We start from the raw sequence: 26,042 nt of genomic DNA on the forward strand, positions 1-26,042 counted from the left end.
TCTTTTCCTCCGCGCACTGGAGAACTCGCCTTCTCCCTCGTCCTCTAAGGCTGACAGGTAGTGCAGAAAGTTTCTGACTCCCTTCCCCGTCTTGGGATGAGCCTTGGTGCTCCAGCGCTGTGCCCGGTCAGGGCGGGGCTTGGGTGCCGGGATACCAGCTGATGGGCCGCGTGTGTGCCTTTTAAGTGATCCGCACTGTCAGCGGCCTGCCTTTCTTGTGAGCAGTGAGAGTTGCTACTAGCGTGGGTTGGCATTAAATGTGTCCCTAGGATGAGCCCAGTACACTTGCTGCTAGTCGATGCCTGGTTGTGGCTGGTGTCTGCACCCACCCGTGTTGTCCCCGGGCCTGTAGTTGGCCACGTGGAGTGTGTGATACACTCACTGTTCTCCTGTGGTTCCACGCTGGACTTGCGCCCCTCCTGCTCTCCCCTTCTGGGGTGCCCCTCCTGCCTCAAGGTGAATCACGCTCCTCTGCCATGCTCGGGATGACTGTGTGGTGCTGGGCGGGATACGATGCCACGCGGAGTATGGTGCGGGTCCCAGCCTCGTTGCCAGTTATAAGAGTCCATTGTTAATAAAGACTCTGACAAGTTTTAAGATTTAAAGGGAATTTAATTTTTCCAGCGCCGGTAAACGCGACCTGCCGCTAGCGCTGATCGCGGCATCTAAAATGGCCACCACACATTCCCACAATGCAGCGGCGCATGCTCTGAACACTAGAGCGCGTCGCCACAGAGAGTCGAAGGAAGCTCGAACTGAAGGTGCGGGTCACCGCCTAGTTTAAAATAGTAAACGCCTTACTGGATTCTGTCTCCTCGCATGAATGGAGCTGCAGCCAGCACCTCGCTCCTGGTGATGGTCTTGCATTCCTCGCTTCAGCTGAAAAGCTGTGTAGCTCAGGTTACATAGCAAGAGGGTAAATGGGCTACTGTGCCCCACAGAAGGCCAGCAGGGCGCCTGTCAGCTCTCTCCATGACCCGCCGTGAGTGAAGACCAGGCAGCCCTGGGCTTTTCTATTTTTTTATGGCTTTTAGATTGCCAGCGCACCTCTACTGTGGCTTTCTAACGCTTGCCTCATCATATGGGGAGTATCGAACCCTTGTACACCTGCATACCCCCTCTGCAAGTGGTGCTGTTGGCTTGTTTTATCAGCAGACACTTGTCATGAAAATAAGCGCACTGGACCATGCATTGCTCACATACACTTCCCTTGCTCTGGGTTCCAGATGGCTAACTTCAATTGATCCCATTACTCTAAACTATTATTGTAAAGCAATTGTCACCCCGCTGTGCTGTCAAGATCCTGCGCCGTTGCAATTTGCTACAGTGTGTTTCTTTGGCTGCTGCTTGGTAGTCCCACACTGCACGTGTTGTCGATTCCAAGCAGGTAAAAAAGGAGTCCGTCACAATTGCAGGTCTTCCCTGCAGGTGTGCCATTGACTCGCCCTCTACCCTGGGCCGTCACAGACCACGTGCCCCACACAAACGAATGGCACTACAAAATTACACACCTTTTAAAGTTGTGAACCATGGGCTAGACTCCATAACATTGTACTGGTGTCAAACAATTTCACACTATCACCTACTCGAACTAGACGTGCAACAATCACATTTTCAAATATCGACCGATTCAAAATTGGGATTTTTACACCAGTTGGTTGCTTTAAATGTCAGGGGTAAATTGTTTTGTACCTGTGCAAAGTTTAGGTGCACTTGTAACACAAAGTCGTATTTACAGGTAATAAATGATGCATTTGCGATCAGCATGCCAACAGCCAAATTGTGGCTATAAAGAAAATTGGTTTGAAAATGACTTATTCATACATAATTACTATATGCCATTACGTTGATTCCAAAATTCAGTCGGTCAGAATGTGCAACTATCCTACTTTCAACATTTAAAAGAGAAAGACATTTCAGTTTTGAAATACGCGGGTTTCTTTAAAAAAGAAACACAACAACTTTCAGTTTTGGGATGCAAACAACTGAATATCAGTCTGCTGTATTTGTGGCCAATCACAAGCAGTCACCAATAGCGACCTATCTAGTTAATATTCATTACACCGGCAGTTCTGCAGCCACCTCTAATAGATGTTTTGCGATGCCATCGCCTTGCAAAATGAAAGAGTGCTTGCGAAAAGTTAGTTCACAATTTGTTCCCACTTTATGCAACCATTCTTTTGATACATCTTGCCCTACATGCATTACACAACAGACGACCGCACAGATTTCTTACAGGTGTACAAATCAAGGTGAACAGAGGCCTGGGTGGAACATGCTCATGCATGTGTGTGTAGCACTGGAGTCCAAAGGGTATGAAAAGTAGCTTCTAGTGGTGAGTGCACAACACAACTGGTGCTTGGCAGGCATCAAGAAAACAGCTGTGCTGAATGTGCAGGGTTATCTTAACACAACACACATCCAAAGCATCAGAATGGCCACAGAGTGAATGTCACATGTGTACAGTTGCAGGACGACGGGATCTAGGAGACCTGTGACCTACCTGGAAGGCTGCAGATCAGGTCATAGGAATCTGTTACCATGACCAATGTTCCGTGGCTAACGCTCCATCCTGCCTTCACTTGCTAGCAGTAAGCATCGGAAATGCGCACTTGCTGTTTGCTTTTGCCCGTTGGGCGTCTGATGGATAACTAACTTTTATTTTATATTCATTTGAGCGAACTAAATAAAGAGGAGTCTAAATGGATTCAGGTTCCTCACTCAATACACAGCTTTGATGCTACACACAATGGTGCGCCACTCAAAATCCACATGGTGTGATCTGAAGGACCGCCTCATTCCCTGGTTGCGCTATACTAGGTTGTTTGCAAAAGAAAATGGATTGGAACAGGAGATAACAAGAGAAATTGGTAAAATGACACAGCAAGACAATGCATGTCTGGATTCATTGCTTGAGGTATTAAGCCCATGACCCTAGTAGCGAACTTGCCACCAAGCAGATCACTATGCTGAGAAAGGCAGAAGAGCCTTCAACAGATTTTACAAGGCAGGAATCAGGCATGCTGAGCATAGGTCTGGCACACACTTGCCACTTCTCACTTCACATTACTACTTCCCTCTGTTGTTTGCTACTAACCAGGTCAATTGGCATCTAAGGTCAAGAATTGTAGAACATAATCATTTCCGGTATTTGTTGCTTATCTGTGGTTGGCTGTTGAAGCTGTCAACACTAACCCTTATTTTACTAGCTAGGTTTGCTTTCTTTGTTGTACATGCTGGGTACCATGAATCGCCATTCAGTGTGGGAGAAAGACGAGTCAGTACCTTTATATTTCTGGCGTATCTTCTTCCATAAAACGTTTCTTTTTGGTTATAAAATCAATGTTATCCACTGACTTCTCACTTTACATATGGATTGGTGACGTAAATGCTCTCATATCAATCACTTGATCCACCGTCATAATGTTGGTGCAATGTCACATTCGGGTAGTGAGTTAGATATACTAATGATAAAAAGCGAAAAAGGGGCAAGTCTATGGGAAAATAACGTTATTTATATTGTAAATTTCAAACAATATAAAATGCTCTAAATTAAAAAAAAATACATATCCTTTGCAGACATGCAGCAAGACAACACTAAGACACACACAGATGACTCTCTGTGGTCTCTTGGTATTTTTGCCACCTGACCCAATGGAGCTTTACACAGCACACGTCATTCAGCCGTGCCAAGTTTACGAGAGTCACTCACTGTGTCACCTTTTCTGTCCGTCGGTGGGCAATTCAGTTGTTACTTATTTGTATCCATGGAGACTAATGTAATTTTTTTCCTAGTCGAGGGCCCCAGTTAACATTGCACTCCAGTTACCACTTACGTCCTTCATATACTAGGCTCTACAATGATAGCAAGGATGGGCAAATAAGATCTACTCCGTCAAGATGGACTTGGTTTGGAATTGGAATAAAGTATGCCATCATAATGCAGCACACCAAAACCTCTCTAGTCTATACTCTCTCTACCTTTTAAAAGTAACAGGTCTTTGTTTTGGGTATTGGACATTTAGGGAAAATCTAAACCTCAAATACAACAAAGCGTGAGCACGTTCCAAGATATAGCGCCGTGTTTAAAGTATTGACCTAGGGCCATATGTAGGTAATCGAATTTTACCGATTCCTAAATACCGAATTTTACTAATTCGGTATTCAGAAATCGGTAAATTGAATGTAGGTAAAAATTCGGTAAATTTTACCGAGGTGGTAATATTCGTTATTACCGATTTGGTATTTACCGATTCGGTAATTCCCATTCATTCCTATGGGCCTGGAGGCCCATGTGAATGAATGGGAAGCCATTCACTATTAGGGGAGCTTATTCAAGGGTGGCAGGGTGTCACATTGACACCCTGTTGCACCCCTGAATCGTGCATGAGTGCACATGTGGCGCAATACATACATGCCCTAAGGGCATGTATATCTTGAAACAGGAAAATTATTGCTTTTCCAAAGGTATTCGGTATTTATCACCAACTTGTAGTTGGTGGTAAATAATGAATCCTGAATGCAAAAATGCACTCACTTGAGTACCTCCTACATAGCTTTTAGGGATTCAGTAATTTACAGATTCCTTAAAATAAGGAATCGGTATTTTACCGATTCCTTAAGGAATCTGTAAATTACCAAATCCTTAAAACCTGCCTCGTACATCAGAAAATGCTAAATACCGGTCGGTAACAGGATAATTACCGATTTTCAGCCATTACCGACCGGTATTTAGCTACCTACAAATGTCCCCTAGTGTGGTGTTGCAGTTCAAATGGCTTGGATCTCTATGGATTCTCTTTGGATAGTGCTTCCCACTGAAGGCAGGATTGTGAGTTCTCAAAACCTTCCAGCCTGTGTTCTTTTACTGTTGTGTTTTTTAAGGCTAGCAAACAATTAAGGAGTGCTGTTTCTTTACAAAGAAGTGTTCCAGATAACCACACGTTGTGCCTGGACACGTCGGATTATCAGAAGCACGAGCCCTCAATCACACATGGTGGTATGCGTTGGCAGCTCTGAATATCTTTACTGCTGCAAATTTACATTAGATACACTCTTTAACTACTGTAACTCAAAAAAAGTTAGCATTTCAACAAAGATGCCAACAGCCATTTAGTAGTACTAGCCCAATATTGGGTTGTTCATGATTATTCTTCAGAGTAACGCATGCGCGGTTGTCTGCTAGCAACTGCTCTGGGCATTTCCGGTTACTAGAGCGACACACTGGTGCTGTGATAACTCTTTTAACAAGCATTGAAAATGCAATAGGTCTCGCCTTTGATGAACCCCTTCGCCGCAGGGCTAATTCCCCCACGGCGCGGGTGGACCGCGCGCGGCCCCGCTGTGCTCGTGACGAGCTCAGCTCGTCGTGCAGCACAGTGGAGCTTTGCTCATGACGAGCAGAGCTCGTCACGACTCCGCCCACTCAATGGAATGCCCCGCACAGGAGGTGAATTATCACCGCGTGGGCGATCCGCGGCGGTTATGACGAGCTCAGCTCGTCATGAGCACAGCTCCACTGTGCCTCATGATGAGCTGAGCTCGTCATGAGCGCCAAAGGAGTTAAGTTAAAGCCATTTGCTTTGCGAATGGTATTGTATAGCAAGGCAAATGGCTTTAACTCAATGAAAGGCGAGACCTATTGCATTTTTAATGCTTGTTATTATTTATAGATAATAACCTTAGGTAGGCCCTAACGGCTCATGGGCAGGAGGCATGGTATTTAAAAAGTAGGACATGTGGGTTTAAGTTTTACATGTCCTGAACAAAAGTCGGGTTTCAGAAATTTAATTTTGAAAATGCCACTTTTAGAAAAGTTGGCATTTTCCCCTCCAAAGTTTCTGAAACTACTCAGAGTTACTTTCAAGGTCAATTGGCTGTCCTTCTGTATGAGGTACAGACACAACAAGCTTCCAGCGACTCCCTGCAACAGCCCAACTGACCAGCTGCAGGTGGTCCTGCCTGGACCTGTCTGAGCCTGGATGCCGGCCTCTGCTGGAGTGAGTCATGCTCCCCATGAGATGCCCCCTCGACCCTTGGTTGGGATCATTGAGATCTTCCTCTGAAGTAAAAGGTGAAAATTGTGAGGTTTTGGGCTCTTTTTGACTGCCAACGCAACGCTCAGGTGACACCAGCTCTTTGCGCCAACAGCAATCATCCTCGATGACCGGCAATGCATGACCTCCCCTTCGCAGCAACAGCAAGCATCCGCAATGATCAACCAGTGCAAGGCTCTAGCTATGGCTTGCTCTTCACACTACAGCAATGACAGTCTATGATGTTCAAGCTGATCTTTATGCTGAAAGCCTCTTCTAATGTAAACAGAACTCTTAGTGCTGGACTTGAGAAGGTAAATCTTCATTTGGATTAACCTGGTCTTTGTCTATAACCTGTGCTCCATTGGAGGCAATCTGAGCTTGTGACTTTTCTCCCAGTCTAGCGCAACCAGATAACCTCAAGTACAGCTTTCTGATCCCCAAGAGATGCCCCCTTGATCCTTGGCTGGTATCATTGAGATCTTCTTCTGAACTAAAAGGTGAAATTTGTGAGGTTTTTGCTCTTTTTGACTGTCAACGCAACGCTCAGGTGACACCTGCTCTTTGCGCCAACAGCAACCATCCTCGATGACCGGCAATGCAAGACCTACCCTTTGCAGCAACAGCAAACATCCACAATGATCAAACAGTGCAATGCTCTAGCTACGGCTTGCTCCTCAAACTACAGCAATGACAGTCTGTGAAGTTCAACCTGATCTTCTTGCCGAAAGCCTCTTTCAATGTAAACAGAACTCTTAGTGCTGGACTTGAGAATGTAACTCTTCATGGGGATTAACATGGTCTTTGTCTATAACCTGTGCCCCATTGGAGGTGGTCTGAGCTTGTGACTTGTCCCCAAGTCTTGTGCAACCAAATAACCTCAAGTAGTGCTTTCTGCTTCTTGCAGCTATTTTCAAATGAACATTCTAAAATTGAATATCTCTGGTTCTACTGGTTGGATTTTTGTTGTTCTGGCATAATTTTATTTATTTAGATTCACTTTATTTTTTTAGATTTGTTTGGGATTTTTCTTATGTTGTTCTGTCACTTAGGGCTAGATGTAGGTAATTGTAAATTACCGATTCGGTAATTGTTATGTAGATAAAAATTCTGTAAAAAATACCGAATCGGTAAGATTCGGTATTTACTGAATCGGTAAATACCGATTCGTTATTTGCCATTCATTCCTATGGGCCTGGAGGCCCATAGGAATGAATGTCAAATACCGAATCGGTATTTACCGATTCGGTAAAATTGGGAAAAATTCAAGGGTGGCAGGGTGTCACTTTGATACCCTGCTGCACCCTGATTAGTGCTTGTGTGCACATGTGGCACACATACATGCCCTAAGGGCATGTATGTCTGTCACATGGCACAGGTGTAAATGCACATATTTGCATTTACACAGGAATTCGTTATTTACCACCAACTAATAGTCGGTGGTAAATAATGAATCCTTAAAGCCCAGAAGCACTGTTTACAGTGCTTCCTACATCTCATTTACCGATTCAGTACATACCGAATCGGTAAATGATGATTCGGTAAATACCGAATCGGTAAATACCGATTCGGTATTAACCGAATCTGTAAAACAGCCTCCTACATAGGAAAAGTCTATTATCGGTTGGTAACGGCCGAATTCGGCCGTTACCGACCGGTAATAGCCTACCTACATCTAGCCCTTTATTACTTACGGTTTGTGTGTTGCAAAAATAGTTTACATATTGCCTCTAAGTTAAGCAAGACTACTTTTGCCATGCTAACAGCATAGGTTAATTTAGCGACTTTTGTGGTTCACCATGTGAAGGATTGTGGTTGTTTCTTGAGTGTGCCTTACACCCCGCTCAACCAATAACCCAATTTCTTACTGTGGCCATGCTCTCTCTTCCATTACATGGCTGGTCAATTAGATAGCGTGGCTGCTCAGCCGTACAGTGCACATGAACAGAAGGTATCCTGGAAGTACACTGAAGGCAAGCCCATTGGTGCCTATATGTACCTCACCCACACCTCAAACAAGCCTAGCTCCAGGAATCCTGACCCCTGTCACTCCTGTTTTCTCACCTAAACCTAGAAGGAGATTCTCAAGATCATGATCTCTGGTAAGACCTACCCAAGAAGCTCTTCTCAAAGCTTCCTGCCTGAGGACTTCTTTTCTTGCCTACACTGCTGATTCTCATCTGCCCTTTCCCTTCCACATCGCATCTCCAACAGGTCCCTTTCGCTCTCCACCCATATTCCTCCCCTTTCACCAGCACCCAATTGTTACCTTATTAATGTAAGATATCTACCCATAAATCAGTATCAAAGTTCAGATATTATTTTGGAATATCAACGACCTTCAAGTTTTATGTCTGAAACATGGTTTCTTTAGGACTCTGCCACACACATAGACACTACCATTACTGCCAACTATGTCGTTAACCACACCGATAGGGTGCGAAATTAGGAGGTGGCATTGCAGTTGTCCACTGCACTTCTGTCACCTGTTCTAATCCTTCCATTGTTAATTTATCTGAGTGTGAGGCTTCACTTTTCACTTGTCTTAATACTACAACACTTACTCTGGCGATCTCCTAAACCACCCACAGTAGCCCAAAATACTTTTTGTTTGCTGCCATTATGGAAGCTCATGTCCCTTTTGTAACCAAGTGTCCCACCTTCACTATTTTATTTCCACTTTTGACTCTCTTCATTTTTTCCTCCTATTTTCGATGTTGCTTTGATTTCTTTGTTGTACCATTCATGTTTCCATGTAGAAACCCTTGTAGCACAGCCAAATCTAGACCACCTCAAGGTCCTCCAGGCCCTGGTACAAAATGTAATCTCCTCTGCTCATCAAGTGAGAGCTCCCTGTATACATGCTACTACCTCTGGTCATGCCACCTTTAACAAGTGGATCACAAAGACTCTTGATGAAGTGCCCTCTCTCAAATTAAAGTACTGCTGCGGTCTGCGCCCACCTCCCTGGCATTCCAAGGAGTTCTTGATGATGAAGTACCATTGCAAAAGACTAGAACAAAAATGGTGTACCTTTTACAATATTTTTGATAAACACTTTAGGGAGCAACTACTAAATAACAACAATGGCTTATCAAAGAAATCTGTTCTGCATTCTATTGTAATAACATTCACTCAGCGGCAAACTATGCCTGTGAAATTTTCACATTCCCCCATACTGTGCCAAGATACAACTTAATATTTCCTCAATAAAATTGAATCAATAAATGCTTAATTACACCCGCCTCCCCCCACCAAGACCCTCTCTTAACTCCAGGCTTTTTTCATGGGAGGTCTGTTGGACCTACTACTCTAGCCAAATTTCAAATCTTTTCCCACCTAGACATTGGTATATTTCTGAAAGGTATTAATGTCTCCTTTAGACCACTGTCCTCCACATGGATTTGGCCTCAGAAACTCTTCTACTAGTGATTACAGAAATCTGCAACCTTTAACTGGCAACAGCTTTTCTCCCAGTGGCATAAAAGCACACACAGGTTTGCCCCTTAATAACAAAAACAGGCACCCTCAGCAATTATTGACCTATTTCCTTCCTGCCCTCACTCTAAATGCCTTGAAGACAACCATCTACCTGACCACTCTACAATCTGTTTTGAGATACCACCAATGCAGACATTGCCATTACAGCTGTTACAGATGATGCTCTCTGAAGGATGCTCGACCACGGTCACTCTGTAGCGCTAATTTTACTAGACTTATTGGTTGCCTTCTAGACAGTTTCATAGCCCACTCTCACTAAAGACTATTTGAAAAGGAATGTGCAAAAATGACCTCATTTGGCTTGTCACCTTCTCAGATCCAACTTAGACTGTTACATTTGATTCTTTTCACCCTTCTACTTCACAATTGTAATGTGGGATTCCACAAGGATCTTCTATGAGCGCTACCCTACAGTGTGCATGTTTCCCCTTTGGCTAAACTGATGTGCTCTTTTAGCCTTGAGACCATATCCTTAATTGATGACATGCAACTTGTCTCCTTTTCCAACAACCTTAATTCTGTCCAGTCAAATGTCCCGCCTCATCTCACAAGGAGGGCGTTAAAATTGTCGCAGCTTTAACAGCAGCAAACTACAACTAAAATGGCGATATTAGACTTCAAAATCCTTAGTTATCTTACCGGAAGATTTTTTCAACATTGTTGTTTCCTATGCAAAAGTGAGAGCCAAGGCTCTAGCCCTGCCATAGCAAACTTGGTGGCATATTATCAAGGACAGTGTTAAAATGTTCTGGTGTAAACCTGGGCTTCTATTGGAATTCTCACGAATTCTCAAAAGCCTATTACTAAGCCTTTACGGCCGCTTTAACAACACTTTCCTAACACTAAAGCAACGATAATTTTAACGCTGTCCTTGTAAATATGCCCCAAATAGCGCGAGAAATACAGCAATAATTTATGTTCGCAAGTGAAAAGCTTGTTAATATAAGACTGTGGACTTAACATATCAATCCACCTTGCATATTAAACAGGCCTAAGTCTACTTCAGAACAGATGTTAGGATCCGACATAAACCACAACTAGCAAGAGTTTTGCTATCGGTCCTCAAATCCAGGGCCGCCTTGTAAATACAACGCTATTGTCATACCTCCCGCTTCCTTTCAATATTCTCATAGAAACACCTACCTTGCCACTGAGAACACCTACATTGCAACTCATTGGAGGTATGAGGCGAGCCCTTAGCATCACCTAGTAAATAGGGCGATATAATTTTCACAGCATTTTGGGAATTTTTTAACAAATAGAGGTGAAATGGCACTTGTTAATAGGCACTCAAGTTTGCAATGACACAGCGGGAACCTCGACTCTCACCCTGCCATAGCAAACAGCAGTGTCCCGGGGGGGACACAGCAGGAGCCGCTCCTGGTGGGTGGTTTTCCCCAAGGCTTACGACTGCTCCAGAATGGAGACCACGCGCCCCCCCCTCTCAAAATATAAAAAGCGCCGGAGGTTGGTAATCCCCGGGGCTTAGACGGACCTTTGAGCTCCCTCACCCATTTATTTTGTAGCACCAAGGAATGGCAGTGCCCGGGCTACAGGGCCCCTCTGGACCCACATCAAATGTAATATTTTAGACCCCGGGATTTGACCCTCCCAGGTAGCTAATTTATTAAACAAGCACAGGAGCCCTCGCTTCCTTTTTGTTTTTATTCTTATTTCAGCGGATCCATTCACCCAACGCACATTTCTCTGTTTCCCCCCCCCAAAAAAAATTTGTACCCTAGGGGTCCTTGTGGGACCTCCTAAGCAGGTCTAGATGATCAAAATATTTCTTACATGCCCCCTTTCTATGTGTTGAACACTTGTCCCACTATTTTCTAGATACTCTCTTCTACCGAGGCCCAAAATGGCTGCCAACACTTCCTGGTTTCGAATGTTGACAACCACTTGACAGTCAATTAACGCGTGATCGGAACGGTGCACTTAGAGTGCGCGCAAGATGTGCGGATCCACCGAGGCCATAGATATATATGTACTTTTAATTGTAATTTTCTCATGAACTACTGAACGGATTCACACCATTTGAGCAGAAGGCATGTGTCTGAACCTAAGACTACCACGTTGCAAAATTTGGTGTAATTCCATTCAGCCGTTCAGGTTGTAGCCGCGATGAATGGTTCCTATGGAAAATTGCATGGGGAAAACGCGTTTTGTGGCCCCCCTTTTTTCGCCGCCCTCGCTTCAAATGCAATATTTTAAACCCCGGGATTTCTCCTTCCCACGTAGCCAATTTTTAAACAAGCACAGGAGCCCACACTTCGTTTTTAGTTTTTTTTACGGGGGATCCATGTACCCAGCGCACATTTCTCAGTTGAAAAAAAAATCTTTTTTGGGACCCTCTAAGCAGGTCTAGAGGGTCAAAATATCTCTTACCTGCCCCCTTTCTATGTGTTGAACACTTGTACCACTAATGTCTAGATCCTCGCTTCTACCAAGGCACAAAATGGCTGCCAACACTTCCTGGTTTCGAATGTTGACAACCACTTGACAGCCAATCAGCATTCTGCACGTGATCGGGACGGTGCGCTTATAATCCGTAATGTACATTTAATTGTAATTTTCTCAGGAACTACTGAACAGATTTACACCATATAAGCAAAAGGCACGGGTCGGAACCAAGGACTACAACTTTGCCAAATTTGTTGTCATTCCATTTCGCCGTTCGGGCTATAGCCGCGATGAACTGTACCTATGGAAAATTGCATGGAGAAATCATGTTTTGGGACCCCCCTTTTTTATCAGCCCCCGCTTCACGAATCCTCCCAAGACATTCAGGATAGGAGCGGACCGGAGCGACAAAGCCCAAGATCGACTACCGAATAATCCCTGCATTCCGCATAATCGCTGGGACAACATTAAACAATCCCCATGCACCACCTACCTGGGAAAGAAATGTATCCTGGGAGTTGCAGTCCACCACTAATTTGTGAACAGTGAATGGTGAGGAAATACCTGAGGGGCGAGCGGACGGTTACCAATTGTAATGTGGCAGGACACATGACAAAGCAGCAGGGTGGCACAGAACGGATCTAGGTCCCTAGTGGCAAACAGTACCCAGCTGCCAGCCGGCAAGAGCGAATCGGAGCACACACCGCATGCCACTGCCACCACCATACTCAGCACCTCTAACTACGGCCAGCACCACCTCTACTCTACCCACCCCCTACAGAACTCACCGTCAGGTGATCCTCCATGAGGGGAGTGAAGGGTGGCAGGGTGCTGTGCAGTGTAGCTACGTGGGACGGGACTGGGCAGTCTTCTCGGCGGGACACAACACCTGGTCACTTCAACAGCTGTCCTCATTCCCTACTTCATTACGCAGGGGCTTGGATCGTAACCGCTAACCTCCTTTGTGCTGTCCTTCAACTCGTTATGCTCTAACTCACTTCTTTTCTCCCCTGTGTCGAACAACTGCGTTTGTGCGTCCTGCGTCTCAACCGCCACAACCTAAAACAATTAGCCTTTGCACCAACTATTCTTCCCTATCCAAATGAATTAACGGTATTTAAATTTAGCATTTTTATATTCTAAATGCATTCATTGTTATTTGATTTACACTTTGTATTCTAAAAGCTTGTCCAGAGTGGTCTTTAAGCCACCCAGTTATAGCTTTACAAAATAAATGAAGAATGTAGCTAAATCCTAGGCATACCATCTAGGACTGCTGGTATTTTGAGGTTGTAAATCGCCCAACATCATTGGTTTTACTGCCACAGAGGGTGCCACATACATTTCCTTTACTTGCTATAATATGCCAAATAATTTACATTTTACTTGCTTCAAAATTCAGCACCATTGCAGCAAACCCCAGTCAAGGAATTCCAGAGCAATGCCATAGTCATAATTATAGTCACACCTATATTACAGTTATTTTATTAACTTTTTCTTGTACTTACTACTGCAGGTGCAAAACGTTCTTAATGGGTTGGATATCACCAACATTCAGGATGTAAGAGCAGCCAGCCTGAGCGGTGGGCAAAGAAGGAAACTGACTCTTGGAATATCCATTTTAGGGGACCCGCAGGTAACAAGCATTGTTGATGGTTTGGCTTCATTTATAGAGAGTAATTGTTAGGATGATTGAGTGAGTGTGTGTAGTGCCCCTGACTATCATAGAAAGAAAATGCTATATTGAAGAAACATCTTAAACTACAATAATTTGAAAGCTGTGACATGAGCTCTGTTGTGGGACAGACTGCATTTGCAAAGGTAAGCTGCATCATCACAGAATAATGTTATGAAAAGGAATCAGACAATTAGGTTTGCACTGTAGGTTGTTAACATTTGCGGCATATATATAGCAATGCACCATAGTAGATTATTTTGTTCAAACTACCATCCGATGCAACCCCACCTAGGATAATGTGTGCCAGCAATGGAAGGGTGTATTGTTGATTAAACATTGTATAATGATTTTGTCAAAAGCACTGTATGGAATACTGTGTTTTTCTGTGCTATGAGCAAGATCTTCAGGGCTCCTCGTGGTTCGCATAGTGTTTCATGAATCACTAAAGTCATAATAAACATTTTGGAATTATTGGGAGACTCAGATTATTCTTATTGTGGACAAGTACGAGAGTGTGTGGAAATGTCTTGTTATGCGCTGCCTGGGTGGAAGTCCGGGGGTGGCGGTGGGTGTTGTGGCCCGCTTGGGTCTCAGAGCTGCATGAACCGTAGCTCCATGGCATCTGTTTGTCTTCAGATGTGGCTCTGGGCTGGGCTCTCTTTCTCCTGCAGGTTTTCGTCCACCTTGAGACCAGAACAAAGGAGGTCTTAAGTCCCTGCTACAAACGTGCCTTATCGCCTGTTTTTGGCCCACATCGCCGGTCTGGCTGGTCGTTGAAAATATGGATAAGTGGTATTTATGCGACTTTTTGGACATATTATTAGCATTACTTGTCGCTGTCTGCCTTGACGGCAGCTATTGCAAGATAACTGGGATGTAGGCTGTTAGCGCAGGCTTGTGAATAGGGCGTTAATTCTATCGCCACTTTTGTGGCGGAAAAGTGCCGATAAATCGGCGATGGGTCCTTGCGAATATGCCCCAGAGTATCTGGAAGAGCTAAGCTTTGTTTTTTTTTTAAATGAGGGGATGATGAGAAGGTTCCAGTGCATAGATCTCAGATTACTGGTGGGTGTGTTTTTTTGAATACGGGCTGCAATGAAAGCAGGAATGCTACTCTGTAATGATCTTCATCGGCCTTGAAGATGGAACCTGTTCTACTGGCAGCCAGTGCAATTACCTCATCAGGGGGATGATGTGGCAATTCCGAACTTGCTGGAATAATAGTCTGGCTGCCTGGTTTTGTACTAATTGAAGTTTGCGGTTCAAGCACTTAGGAATGCCCATGTAGAGGGAATTTGCATTGTCTAACCTTGAGATGACCTGTGCAATAATAACCTGAGTAAGTCCCTGGAAGGAAAAAAGTTTACCAATCTTTCTGAGTTTGCAAAGTTGTAAGAAGTAAGATGAAATTTCAGCCCCTAATTGGCGTTTCATAGACGAAGTCATATCAATGTAAAGTAAAGGTGTGATCAAGGGCGATTAGTGAACAGCAGTGTTGCTTTATAAAAGACTAAAGCATTCAAATATCACACTCTTAAACCTGTCAGCCTTAGTGTTGTCTTCTCTAAAACTTTTTGCATGTGTGCCTCCAATTTAGCAGAGTTTGTTTTTGTTAGTCGTAGTCCTCTGCACACTTTACCACTGCTAACCAGTGCTAAAGTGCTTGAGCTCACACCCTGAAAAATGGTTTGAGTGATATATACCCAATTGGCGTATTTGATTTACTTGTAAGACCCTTGTAGAGTGGTATATCACATACCCAGGACCTGTAAATTAAATGCTATCAGTGGGCCTATCTTCAACTACTGTACATATATATGACTTGTTATAAAATGATTAATGAGATGAAATAATTCCTCAAGGCACATTTTTCTATTAATCAGTGGGCCTGCGGCACTTATTGTGCCACCCACTTAAGTAGCCCTCCAAAACTTGTCCCAGGTCTTCCATTGCAGTCTGAATGCAGTGGTACACTGCCATGTTGAATTGGCATTTAAATACCTGCTTTTCAGTAAAATACAGTTGTTGATTACATTTTACCTGACCTATGACACAAGTAGATACTTTATTGTGCATGGTTATTTAAAACCTTTACAATATAGAGAAAGGAAGTTCACTTTATAAAACATAAGTCAAATTTAAACATGCTAAAACAAAGGTCCCGTCCATAAAACAAAAAGCAAAATGCATGGCGAGATAACAATAACACGATTAAAAGAAGCTTAACGTCATGTTGAACGGTCTGTTTATCATTAAAAAAAAAATAGGTTCTTCATCAATGACGACCAAAGGGAGGTACAATAAAGTGCCAATATTAAATTATAATGACAGTTCGGAATGTCCCTATTGTGTAATTGATGATAGTCAATATGTGGGAGAGTTAAGGTGTCACTCTAGTGGTTGGTCATCAGGGGTACCATGGGGTTCATCCTTTAAACTTTTTACGGTACTAGTAGATTTGTTCAGTTTCCTTCAAAGTTTTAAAGCGGGCCTCTGCTTTTTCAAGAAATTTTACCGTTCTGCAGCTCAGTTGGATATCGTCTCCTTTAAAGCAGGGAAGCACTGCTTGCCTGCAGGTCCGTATCTTGCGAATGTTGAAAAGTGGTCGCAGGAAGACGCGTCGATCTTGGGCGAGCTTAGTGCAGGTAGTGATCAGATGGACTATGACACAGGTTCACAAAAATAAATTTTATGAGTGTATATGTAGAGGGTTTATTTGAGTTAAGGGCACGGGAAATGGTTTTTCTTTTATGTTTATGAGTTTAGTGAAGACGTACGATCACATGGGCGCTTCAAATCATCTCATAGGGTTGAAATAGATATGCTTCTTGGGGAGGGTGTAGCAGTTGAACTACGCAGAGGCACAGGTGTGCTACAAAGATGAAGGGAGATGGAGGTTTTGTTGAGCATTCAGCAGGTACAGTGTCAATCAATCAATCAGGGAATTTTAAAGCCGCTACTCACCTGTGAGGGTCTCAAGGCACTGGGGGGTGGGGAGTGCAGCTCCAGGTTAGCCAAAAAGCCATGTCTTGAGGCTCTTCCTGAAGGTGTGCAGTGTAGAGAAGCATATGATGTTGACTCGGAGTTCGTACCAGGCGTTGGCAGCGATGTAGAAGAAGGCTCTTCCCCCTGCCCTGGTTCTACGGATGCGCAGGGTTTCTGCCAGGGTGAGGTTGGCTGAGCAGAGGTTTCTTTTGGTTATGTGGAAAGAGACCTGAGGTATTTGGGTCCGATGTTGCGGAGTGATTAGTAGGCGTGGGTGAGTAGCTTGAAGGTTACTCTCTTCTGAATGGGGAGTCAGCTGAGGTCTTGCAGTTGTTGGGTCATGTGCTCATGTTGTGGGGTGCCGAGGACGAGTCTGCCTGACCTGTTCTGGATGGTCTGGAGTTTGTGTAGCAGGGATTTGTTAATTCCAGCGTAGTGGGCATTTCTGTAGTCCAGTCTGCTGGTTATAAGTGTGTCTTTCTGGCTTTGGTGGGATCCACTTGAAGGTCTTGCGAAGGATACAGAAGGAGTTGAAGCAGGTGGAGGCAAATGCATTAATCTGGTGAGTCATGGTGAGGAAGGATTTGCAGATGATTCCGAGCTTCCGGGCATGGTAGGTATAGCCGAGGACAGGAGGACATCAGGTGTCGTCCCAAGCGGAGGGGGTGGGTCCAAGGATGAGGACCTCTGTCTTCTCTGAATTGAGCTTTAGGCAGCTGCTGCTCATCCAGGCTGTGATGTCTTTTATTACTTCCTGGAAGGTGAGTCTGGTGTCTTTGGGGTTCGTCGTGAGGGAGAGGATGAGCTGGGTGTCGTCTGCGTAGGATACTATGCTGAGTCCATGCTGTCTGACGATGGTGGTGAGGGGGCCATGTAGATGTTGAAGAGCGTGGGGCTGAGGGATGATTCTTGGGGTACTCCGCAGTTGATTTCTGTGGGATCGGAGAGGAAGGGTGGGAGTCTTATCCTTTGGGTTCTGCCAGCCAGAAAGTTGAGGATGGTTCCCTGTACACCGATGTCATGGAGTCTGGCTCCCAGAGAGTGCGATCGGAGACGGTGTTGAAGGCTTCAGAGCGGTCTAGCAGGATGAGGGTCGGGTGTGGCCCTGGTCTAGGAACATGCAGATGTCGTTGGTGGCAGCAAGGAGGATGGTCTCGGTGCTGTGGTTGCTGCAGAATCCGGACTGGGAGTGGTTGAGGATGGCGTTCTCTTCAATGAAGGTGGTTAGCTGGGCATTGACGATTTTCTTGGTGACCTTGGCTGCAAAATGTAGGAGATGGGGTGGCAGTTCTTCAGGTCTGTAGGGTCAACCGTGGGTTTTTTGAGGAGGGGCTTGACCTCTGCCTGCTTCCAGTCCTCAGGTAAAAATGCCAGATGAGAAGGTGGTGTTGATAGTGCAACATAGCTCAGGAGCTATGGTGCTGACAAATATGTGGAAGATATATGTCAGACAGTGGTCCGTGGGAGCTCCTGAATGGGTGCTCTTTATGGTTGTGGTGGTAGCTTCTGTGGTGACTGGGGTCCAGGTGGGGATGGTGGGCTGGATGTCCTCATTAGAGGGGATGGTGGTTTCTGGAACCTGTTCGCTGAAGTCGTCGTAGAGGGCCTTGATTTTCAGGTGGAAGTAGGAGGCGAGCTTTTTGCAGAGGTCCTGGGAGCATGTGACGTCCGTGGCTTCACTGGGGGGTTTGGTGATTTGCTGGATGATGTGGAAAAGTTTCTGCGAATTGCTGGAGTTGGTGAGGATTTTGTTCCGGAAGAAGGCCCTCTTGGTGAATCTTATGAGTTGGTGGTATTCTGTCATAGCGTTCTTGTAGGCGGTCTGGTCTTTGGTGGTCTTGTTGTTTCTCCATTGTTTACCGAGGCATCTGCAGGCGTAGCTGGATTCTTGGAGGTAGGTGGTGCACCAAGTGGCTTTCAGAGGGTACTGTCTGTCGGGGTTCCGGAGGGGTGTGAGCTTGTCTGCGCAGCTAGTTATCCAGCGGTGTAGTTCCTTGGCTGCAGAGTTGGCTTTGGCCGTTGAAGAGGGGGGTCGTGGATGAGGGTGGAGCTGAGGTGCTCCTCTGTGACCTTGCTCCAATTCCTTTGTGGTTGGCGTTGCATGGCCTTGTGAGTGGTGGTGGTGTTGACAGAGAGGTTTATGCAGTGGTGATCTGTCCAGAGGGGCTGTGAGGTGTGGCTGAAGCAGATGTTGTTCTCTCCTATGAAGATGGGGTTGAGGGTGTGTCCAGCCTTGTGTGTCTGGGTGGTGATGAGCTGCTTCAGTCTGAGGTTGGCGAGGTTGTCTATGAGGGCGGTGGAGTCTGGGTCGCTGCGGTTATCGAGGTGGAAGTTCAGGTCTCGGATGAGAATGTATTCCGTGGAGGCGATGGTATGGGGTGCATTGAGGTCCACAATGGTAGTGGTGAAAGAGGCACGATGCCAGGGGTCTGTAGGCAAGGGTGCTGCTAAGAGTTGTTCTAGGGCTGGTCTGGATCTGGAAGTGGAGGTGTTCGTTGTTGGAGATGGCGTCGCTCGTGCTGGAGGTGGAAAGTCGGAGGGAGCTCTTGTGAGCAATGGCGAGTCCTCCTCCTGGGCATTGGGGGAGTCCTTCCTCTGAATCATGTATCCTTCGGGGATGGCAGTGGTGATGTCAAGAGCAAAGGAGGCGTTGGTCCAGGTTTCTGTGACAAAGGTGATGTCTGACGAGAGGGTGTTTGTGGAGATCCCAGATCTCTGCGGCATGTCTGCGCAGGAAGCGCCAAGGAGGAGGATGCACTTCTCAGCTTCAGTGGTGTTGGCGTCCGGCGTAGGGGCAGCAGCTGTGGTGGTGTGGAGGGTAGTGAAATTTCTGTAGCAGCGATGGCATGAGAACTGACCGTCCGTGGTGTTCAGCATCGACAGCTGCCAGTTCTTGTTCCTTCCGGGGTTGAGTGCAAGGAAGGCAGCTGGGTCATAGCGGCGGTTGGTCAGAGAACCAGAGTCTCTGTCGCTGGTAGCAGACGGGTCTCAGACGGACTTGCCATTGGCATTCCAGTGACTGTCCGCTGCGCTCGTCCACTGTACGGCCGCCATTTAATAGGGGAAGGGGAGGAAAGTGCAGCTGGGAGGCAAGAGCGGGAAACCAGCGGGGGGGCAGTAGCCGTGGGGCAGCAGAGGTGAAAAACAGGCACGGAGGGCACACAGGAGAAGAGGATAAAGGGGCAAAGAAATTTACACTAAGGCAGTAAAATAAAATAAAATGCAAAAGAGACCACAAGGGCTCAGGGGCAACAGGCAGAGTCAAACCTCGAGCAGCGGAGAGGTAGAAGGGGCAGAGGAGTCAGCAGGGCTGCACGGGCAGAGAGCTGGGTCACTGACCAGGAGGTCAGAGGTCCTGCTCTATCATTCTGGAAATATCGCTAATGTGAAAGAAGAGGGGTTGGTTTTTGCTGTTGTTCATTTCGATTTGGATTTGTGGTGAAAGCTTTTTTGTCTGTGGCCAACTGGGGAGCATGATTTGGACTATATATAGCTGTTTTGTACATGCTGCTTATCTGTTTTATCACAGGACTAGGTGGAATACTGCAGGGACAATATAAAATGAGGGATATACAAATAGGAATTGTGCTGAGCACAATGGGATATAAATATATTGTTTAGATAACAGTTGCAAAATATAAGCCACATAGGTTTTCTTTTTAACCTTTACAGCTACCCCCGAGGAAGGGCTGTTTGTGAGCCCAAAATGCATTGGGTATACTTTTTGATCAAGGCTGCCTGGGGCTGTGGAACCGCACATGCTGGCGAATAAGGCTTGGAGTGGCATGTCACTAGCATTTGAAAAATATGGGATTCACGTTCTCTTAACTGGAAAAATGAAAAAACATTGCTATTAATTTGAGAATAGAATATGGACAAATAAAGGAATAAAAAATAAAAAATGGAACATTTGAGAAATAGAGGTTTCTCTGCACTTTCTTTGCTGTGCGATGTGTGTGAAAGGTATTTACGCTAAACTAATTTTGAATTCTTCACCAGTGTGCTGTTGGGGTAAAGCTCAAACAAGTCTGCATGCACTAACTTTGCCAAAGTAGCATCACCTAAAGGAATCTATGACAAAATGGTGTGCATTCCATCACTTTCATGAAGACATTAAATATGTTTGCCCCTTTCCAATAGCTAAACCGAAAATATGAGTAAAGCGATTTAAAAATAAAAAGAAAGAAAAAAGATGACAATCAACCCGAGACAGCTTGGAAAGATATGATTGACACATAAGAACTTGTGTTACAACAGAGGAACAGCAGAAATTCCACCAAGGATTTAAATAAAAAAAATTGCTATTTTCTTTTTATCTTGTTTTTCAGTGAAATTGTGTTGGTGATTACGTTTTACATGGCAAATGACACGGGTTCACAAAAAGAAATGTTATCAGTACTGTTTATGTATGTACATGGTTTATTTGAGTTAAAGTTATGGGAAATCATTTTTCTTTTATGTTTATGGGGTTAGTGTATACTTACAATCACATGGACGGTTCAAATCATCTCAGAGGGTTGAAATAGATGTGCTACTTGGGGAGGGTGCAACGGTCGAATGACACGGAGGCACAAGTGTGCTGGGAAGCTCAAGGGAGATGGAGATTTTGTTTAACAGCCAGCGAGTACAGTGTCATTCTGGGAATATTGCTAATGTGAAAGAAGAGGAGATTGTTTTAGCTGTTGTTCATTATTTTGTTTTGGAGTTAAGAAAGCGTATTCAGACAGAATATCGAGTGGGAAATGTTGATTTACACAAATAACGATTTTGAAATATCGTGACACAGAAATATCGACAGCAAGAATATCGTGGTCAGAAATATCAAATTTTGGTAAGAAATTTTGTTAAAAAAAATATAGAAGTCATTAATATTGTTTGCTAAAATATAGTTGTTTAAAATATCGATTTTTAAATTAGTGGTATGTATTTTAGTTTATATTTTTACAGTATGTAATCTATTATTTTGTATAAGTATTGTTTATGTTTTAATATATGTGTTATATTTTTAATAGTTATCCATTTTATTTTAGGTACATTTTGTGTTTTCTAGTTCTTTAGCAGGTTGTGGATTTATAGAGGAATAGGGTGGGAAGTAATGTAATTATAATAAATTAATGATTATGTTGTATGTATTAATATTTATTTATTTGAGCTTTTATCGTGTTTATTGTGGATATTAATTTATTTGTAATTATTTGATAATTGATTGTTAATTAAAATTAATTCCTTGGTAATTAATTATGGTAATTGCGTAATTTATTTCAGGTGTGGTATGTGGGGTCTATAGGGGTAAAGAATGGGAAGTAATTTATTTGTAATTAATTCTTTTTATTATTAGTTGTTAAATAATGTTAATTGATTGAAAACTAATCATGGAAATTGTCTGATTAATTTTAGGTGCAGGATGCGGGGTTTATAAGGGGAAAAAGGGTTGCAAGTAATTTATGTTTAATTAATGAATAATTTGATGTTAATTTATATGAATTCATTTTTGGTATATTAATTATGGAAATTGCGCAATTAATTTTAGGTAGGTGTTGTGGGGTTTATAGGGGTAAAGGGTGGTAAATAATATATGCTTAATTAATTAATGAGTTGATCATTAATATTAATAATTTATTTGGTATTTAATTAGGGTATTTTTTTATATTTTTTTGTTGTGGGGGTTTACTGGTATAGGGGTACATTTTGGGAAGTATATTAATTTTACTTACTTTATAATTAGTTGTTAAGTAGTACTAGTTTTCTAATTGAAAATAAGTTTTAATTTTGTAATTTCTTTTTACGGTTTCATTTTAGCTGTTCGTTGTGGGGATTATAGGGGTAAAGTGTGGAAAGTCAATTAATTTGAGTTGAATTTGTTTTTAATGAATAACATTTCTTTAATTGGTAATTAATTATGCTAATTAAGGAAGCACATTTTTTTAAATGTAGATGTGGGTTGGGAATTGTGTGGAGTTATAGGGTAGGAAATAAAACAAGTACATTTATGTAATGTTTTTATTTCTAACTAATTTCTAATAAAAATATTTATTTATTTAGAAATTATATTTTATTTCAATTAATATAATATTTGTAGGTATTTCCCATATATATATATTTAACATTATAATATGTTTTGTAAACATTTTTAATATTAAATATATTTGCATTTACATTGTTCATATATTTAAATATTTTTAAATTTATTCTGTTTTTTTAAATATTTTGGTTGGTAATATTTTGTTTGTTTTCAATTTTAAACTGACTGGAGTGAGAATATTTATTGCTACTCCTCTACAATCCAACACTTTCTCTACTGTTGCACTAATTAGAGTGGGAATAGTAACTGTTACCCCTCTGCAATCCAACACTCTCTCTACTGTTGCAATTATTGCTGTGGGAATAGTAATTTCACCCCAATGCTATTCAACACTTTCCCTACTGTTGCACTGATTGGAGTGGTAATAGTAAATGTTATCCCGCCACTATCCATCACTTTCCCTACTGTTGCACTCTCTGGAGTGGGAATAATAATTTTACCCCTCCCCTATCCAACACTTTGCAGACCTACCCCAGTGAAAGTGCCTAGGTAATTCCCACCACAGTGCACAATTATGAGGTCAGGGTGTTGGAGATGTAAAAAGGATTTCACCAATGGCATCAATTGGTGCCACTTTAACCCTCTCTGCCCAATCCATTTAATATCTACATTTGGTAAACCTAGGTCTTTGTGAATTCCTTTATGTTCTGCGTACCTTTGGCTCCACAAAATATAGCTGTGTCCTACAATCCACAGTCTAAGCATGTTAAAGGGAGGTCTGGATGCACTCAGATGATCTCTGTAAATGAAGGGCCAGTTTGAAAAGTAATATTTTTCAAAAATAGTGGAAAAGATGCAGTTTAGAAAAAAAGTAGAGAAATGATTGGTTGTTTGACAATATTCTACATTGAAAACTAGGGTGCATGTTTCTGTTTTTTGAAAGCCTGATTCTTATTGGTTAACAAAAATTGATAGAAAGGAACATTACATAGGATAAGCTGGTATATTGAGAAGTCAAGCACACTTGCTGTTTTGATTAGTAACATTGTGTGATAAACTTTTGACCTGTGTGCTCAGTTAACTGTTTCATGAAGTGTTTCTATGGTAACAGGCAGAAGGCAGAATGGGGGTATGGTTGAAATGTATGTTTTTGGAAAGGATTGAAATGTCTAACCAATAGAAATGTGTGTTTGGTGTTGTATTAAAGTGGCAAGGAATGTGATTTGATGTTCAGGTGTATATGTATTGAAAATGAGAGGGAAACTCTGCCATTCTATGGTTTTGGTGAGAGGTGTGGAAAACAGAGATTTTGAATAAGAAAATCTGCAGTGTAACTGACATACTTGTTATTCTACAAAACAATTGGAAAGGTGAGTTATTAATTTGTGAGGGAAAGTATGTGGTGCATTTTGGTTTTAATCAGAGTAATGTGTTTGTCCTGCTAAAGTGAAGGGAATATTTTTTTTCTCTAGAATTTTATTGTGAGTATGTGTGCATTTAGAAAGCATTCTGAGATAAGCATTTGTTTATTTTATGTGTTTGCATACAGATAACTATGCTGTTCTCTTGTTTTTATATTTATACAAAATAGGCCAGCAAGGGGTTTTGTTTCAGAATTATGAATTTAAGCCAAAATAGGACAAAATGAATCAGTTACACACACTAGTGTCAATGAGTGGCTAGGTTTGAATTATTATTGAACCAATGTTATTACCACACTAATAACACAAAATAAGTACACAAACCAGGGTTGTAGTCAAAGAATTATTATTTTCTTTATAGTGAATAAAAGGGTACTAAAAATGCATTTGGGATAAATGAGGAGCAGATTATATACTCCTACTATCGATCTCCAAACATAAGTCAAAACTGCTAAACAATATTGGTATACTGATTTCAAACCAACAGAGTAAATGAAAATCAATATAATGAAAAGCAATCAAGCAGGATTAGACTTTATAGTCGACGTTTCGGTCTTTTAGATGTGATTTCATAAGACCATCATCAGGACTTCTTTGTTGTGCATTTGGGACGATGACCCTACAGAGAGATGCAGAATACACCGCCTAGCGGTCAGTGATGCTGATCAGAGTCTGTCAATCAGTGGAGTCCAGGCCTTCCAAAGCTGAATATGGTCACTTGAGCAGATATTATTTACGCTCCAACTGTGAACTGCAAATTCGAGTTCAGACGGTGCATTTTAATTTTGACACGATTTGAAGCGTTTTTTAGGAGGCGACACGGATTGTGCAAGCAGCGTCAGGACGACAGCGGTCTTTGAGCAGCTCAAGTGACCATATTCAGCTTTGGGTCATCGTCCCAATGGTTTGTGTACTTATTTTGTGTTATTAGTGTGGTAATAACATTGGTTCAATAATAATTCAAACCTAACTGATTCATTTTGTCCCATTTTGGCTTAAATTCATAATTCTGAAACAAAACCCCTTGCTGGCCTATTTTGTATAAAGATTATTTGCCCAAGCCCGCAAGGGTTTATTGGGTTGCTCACCTGTTTTAATCATACCGTTCTCTTGTTTTGGCAGAATTAGAAACCAGTTATTTTTTATTTATTTGCAAAAATGAGTGAAGTTTGTACATTAAAATGTAGTACTCATTCTAGACTACGAAATTTGTTTTGGTAAAATAGAAGGGATAGTGTTGTTTGTGTAGAATCACACAGAGGTATATTATCAAGAAAGGCAATATAATTATTGTTGCTTTAGCAGCAGGAAACTGCCGCTAAAGCGGCAATAATGGGATTGATAATATGCTCTTGTGAATTCCTATAGCAGACCAGGTTCTGGTGTTAACCTGGGCTGCTATGGGAATTCCCCATGGCATAATATCAATCCCATTATCACCGCTTTATCGGCAGTTTCCTGTCCCTAAAGCGGCGATAATGTTATCGCTGTTGTTGATAATATGCTGCACAGTGTGTCTTCTGTGCATTTACGAATCACTCTGAGAGAAGCATTTTGGTACTTTGGGGCATATTATCTAGCAGGACGTTAAATGTTATCGTCGTTTTAGTGGCAGAAAACTGCCGCTAAAGCGGCGATAATGGGCTTGATAATATGGACTTGTGGATTCCAAAAGAAACATATGTTCTAGTGTGAACATGGGCTTCTATTGGGATTCTTGACGGCATATTATCAAGCCCATCATCCCCACTTTTGCGGCAGTTTTCTGCCGCTAAAACGGCGATAATTTTAACGCCCTGCTTGCTAATATGCCCCTTCATGTGTTTTCCGATATGTTATTAGTTAAAAACGTATCATGTTCTCACATTTTGGTAGAATTAGAAAATAGGTATTGGTTATGTGTTTCCAAAATGAGTTTAGTATTAATAGTAAAATGCAGTTCTGAAATACGTATAATGTATGGTTGATGTTTTTGCTGACAGATAAGTACAAAT

General features: G+C 42.8%; 1 protein-coding gene across 1 annotated transcript in view; it reads left to right on the plus strand.

Moving 5' to 3' along the window:
• The window catches only part of LOC144770057 (ATP-binding cassette sub-family A member 10-like), a 1,719,125-nt gene that overhangs the window by 491,193 nt on the left and 1,201,890 nt on the right, over positions 1-26,042 (plus strand). Inside the window, exon 14 of the mRNA XM_078654288.1 lies at positions 13,459-13,578. Within this exon, the coding sequence (XP_078510414.1) occupies positions 13,459-13,578 (120 nt within the window). The remainder of the gene's footprint in view (positions 1-13,458; positions 13,579-26,042) is intronic.

The sequence above is a fragment of the Lissotriton helveticus genome, chromosome 7 (assembly GCF_964261635.1).
Source record: "Lissotriton helveticus chromosome 7, aLisHel1.1, whole genome shotgun sequence".
Classification (NCBI taxonomy): Eukaryota; Metazoa; Chordata; class Amphibia; order Caudata; family Salamandridae; genus Lissotriton; species Lissotriton helveticus.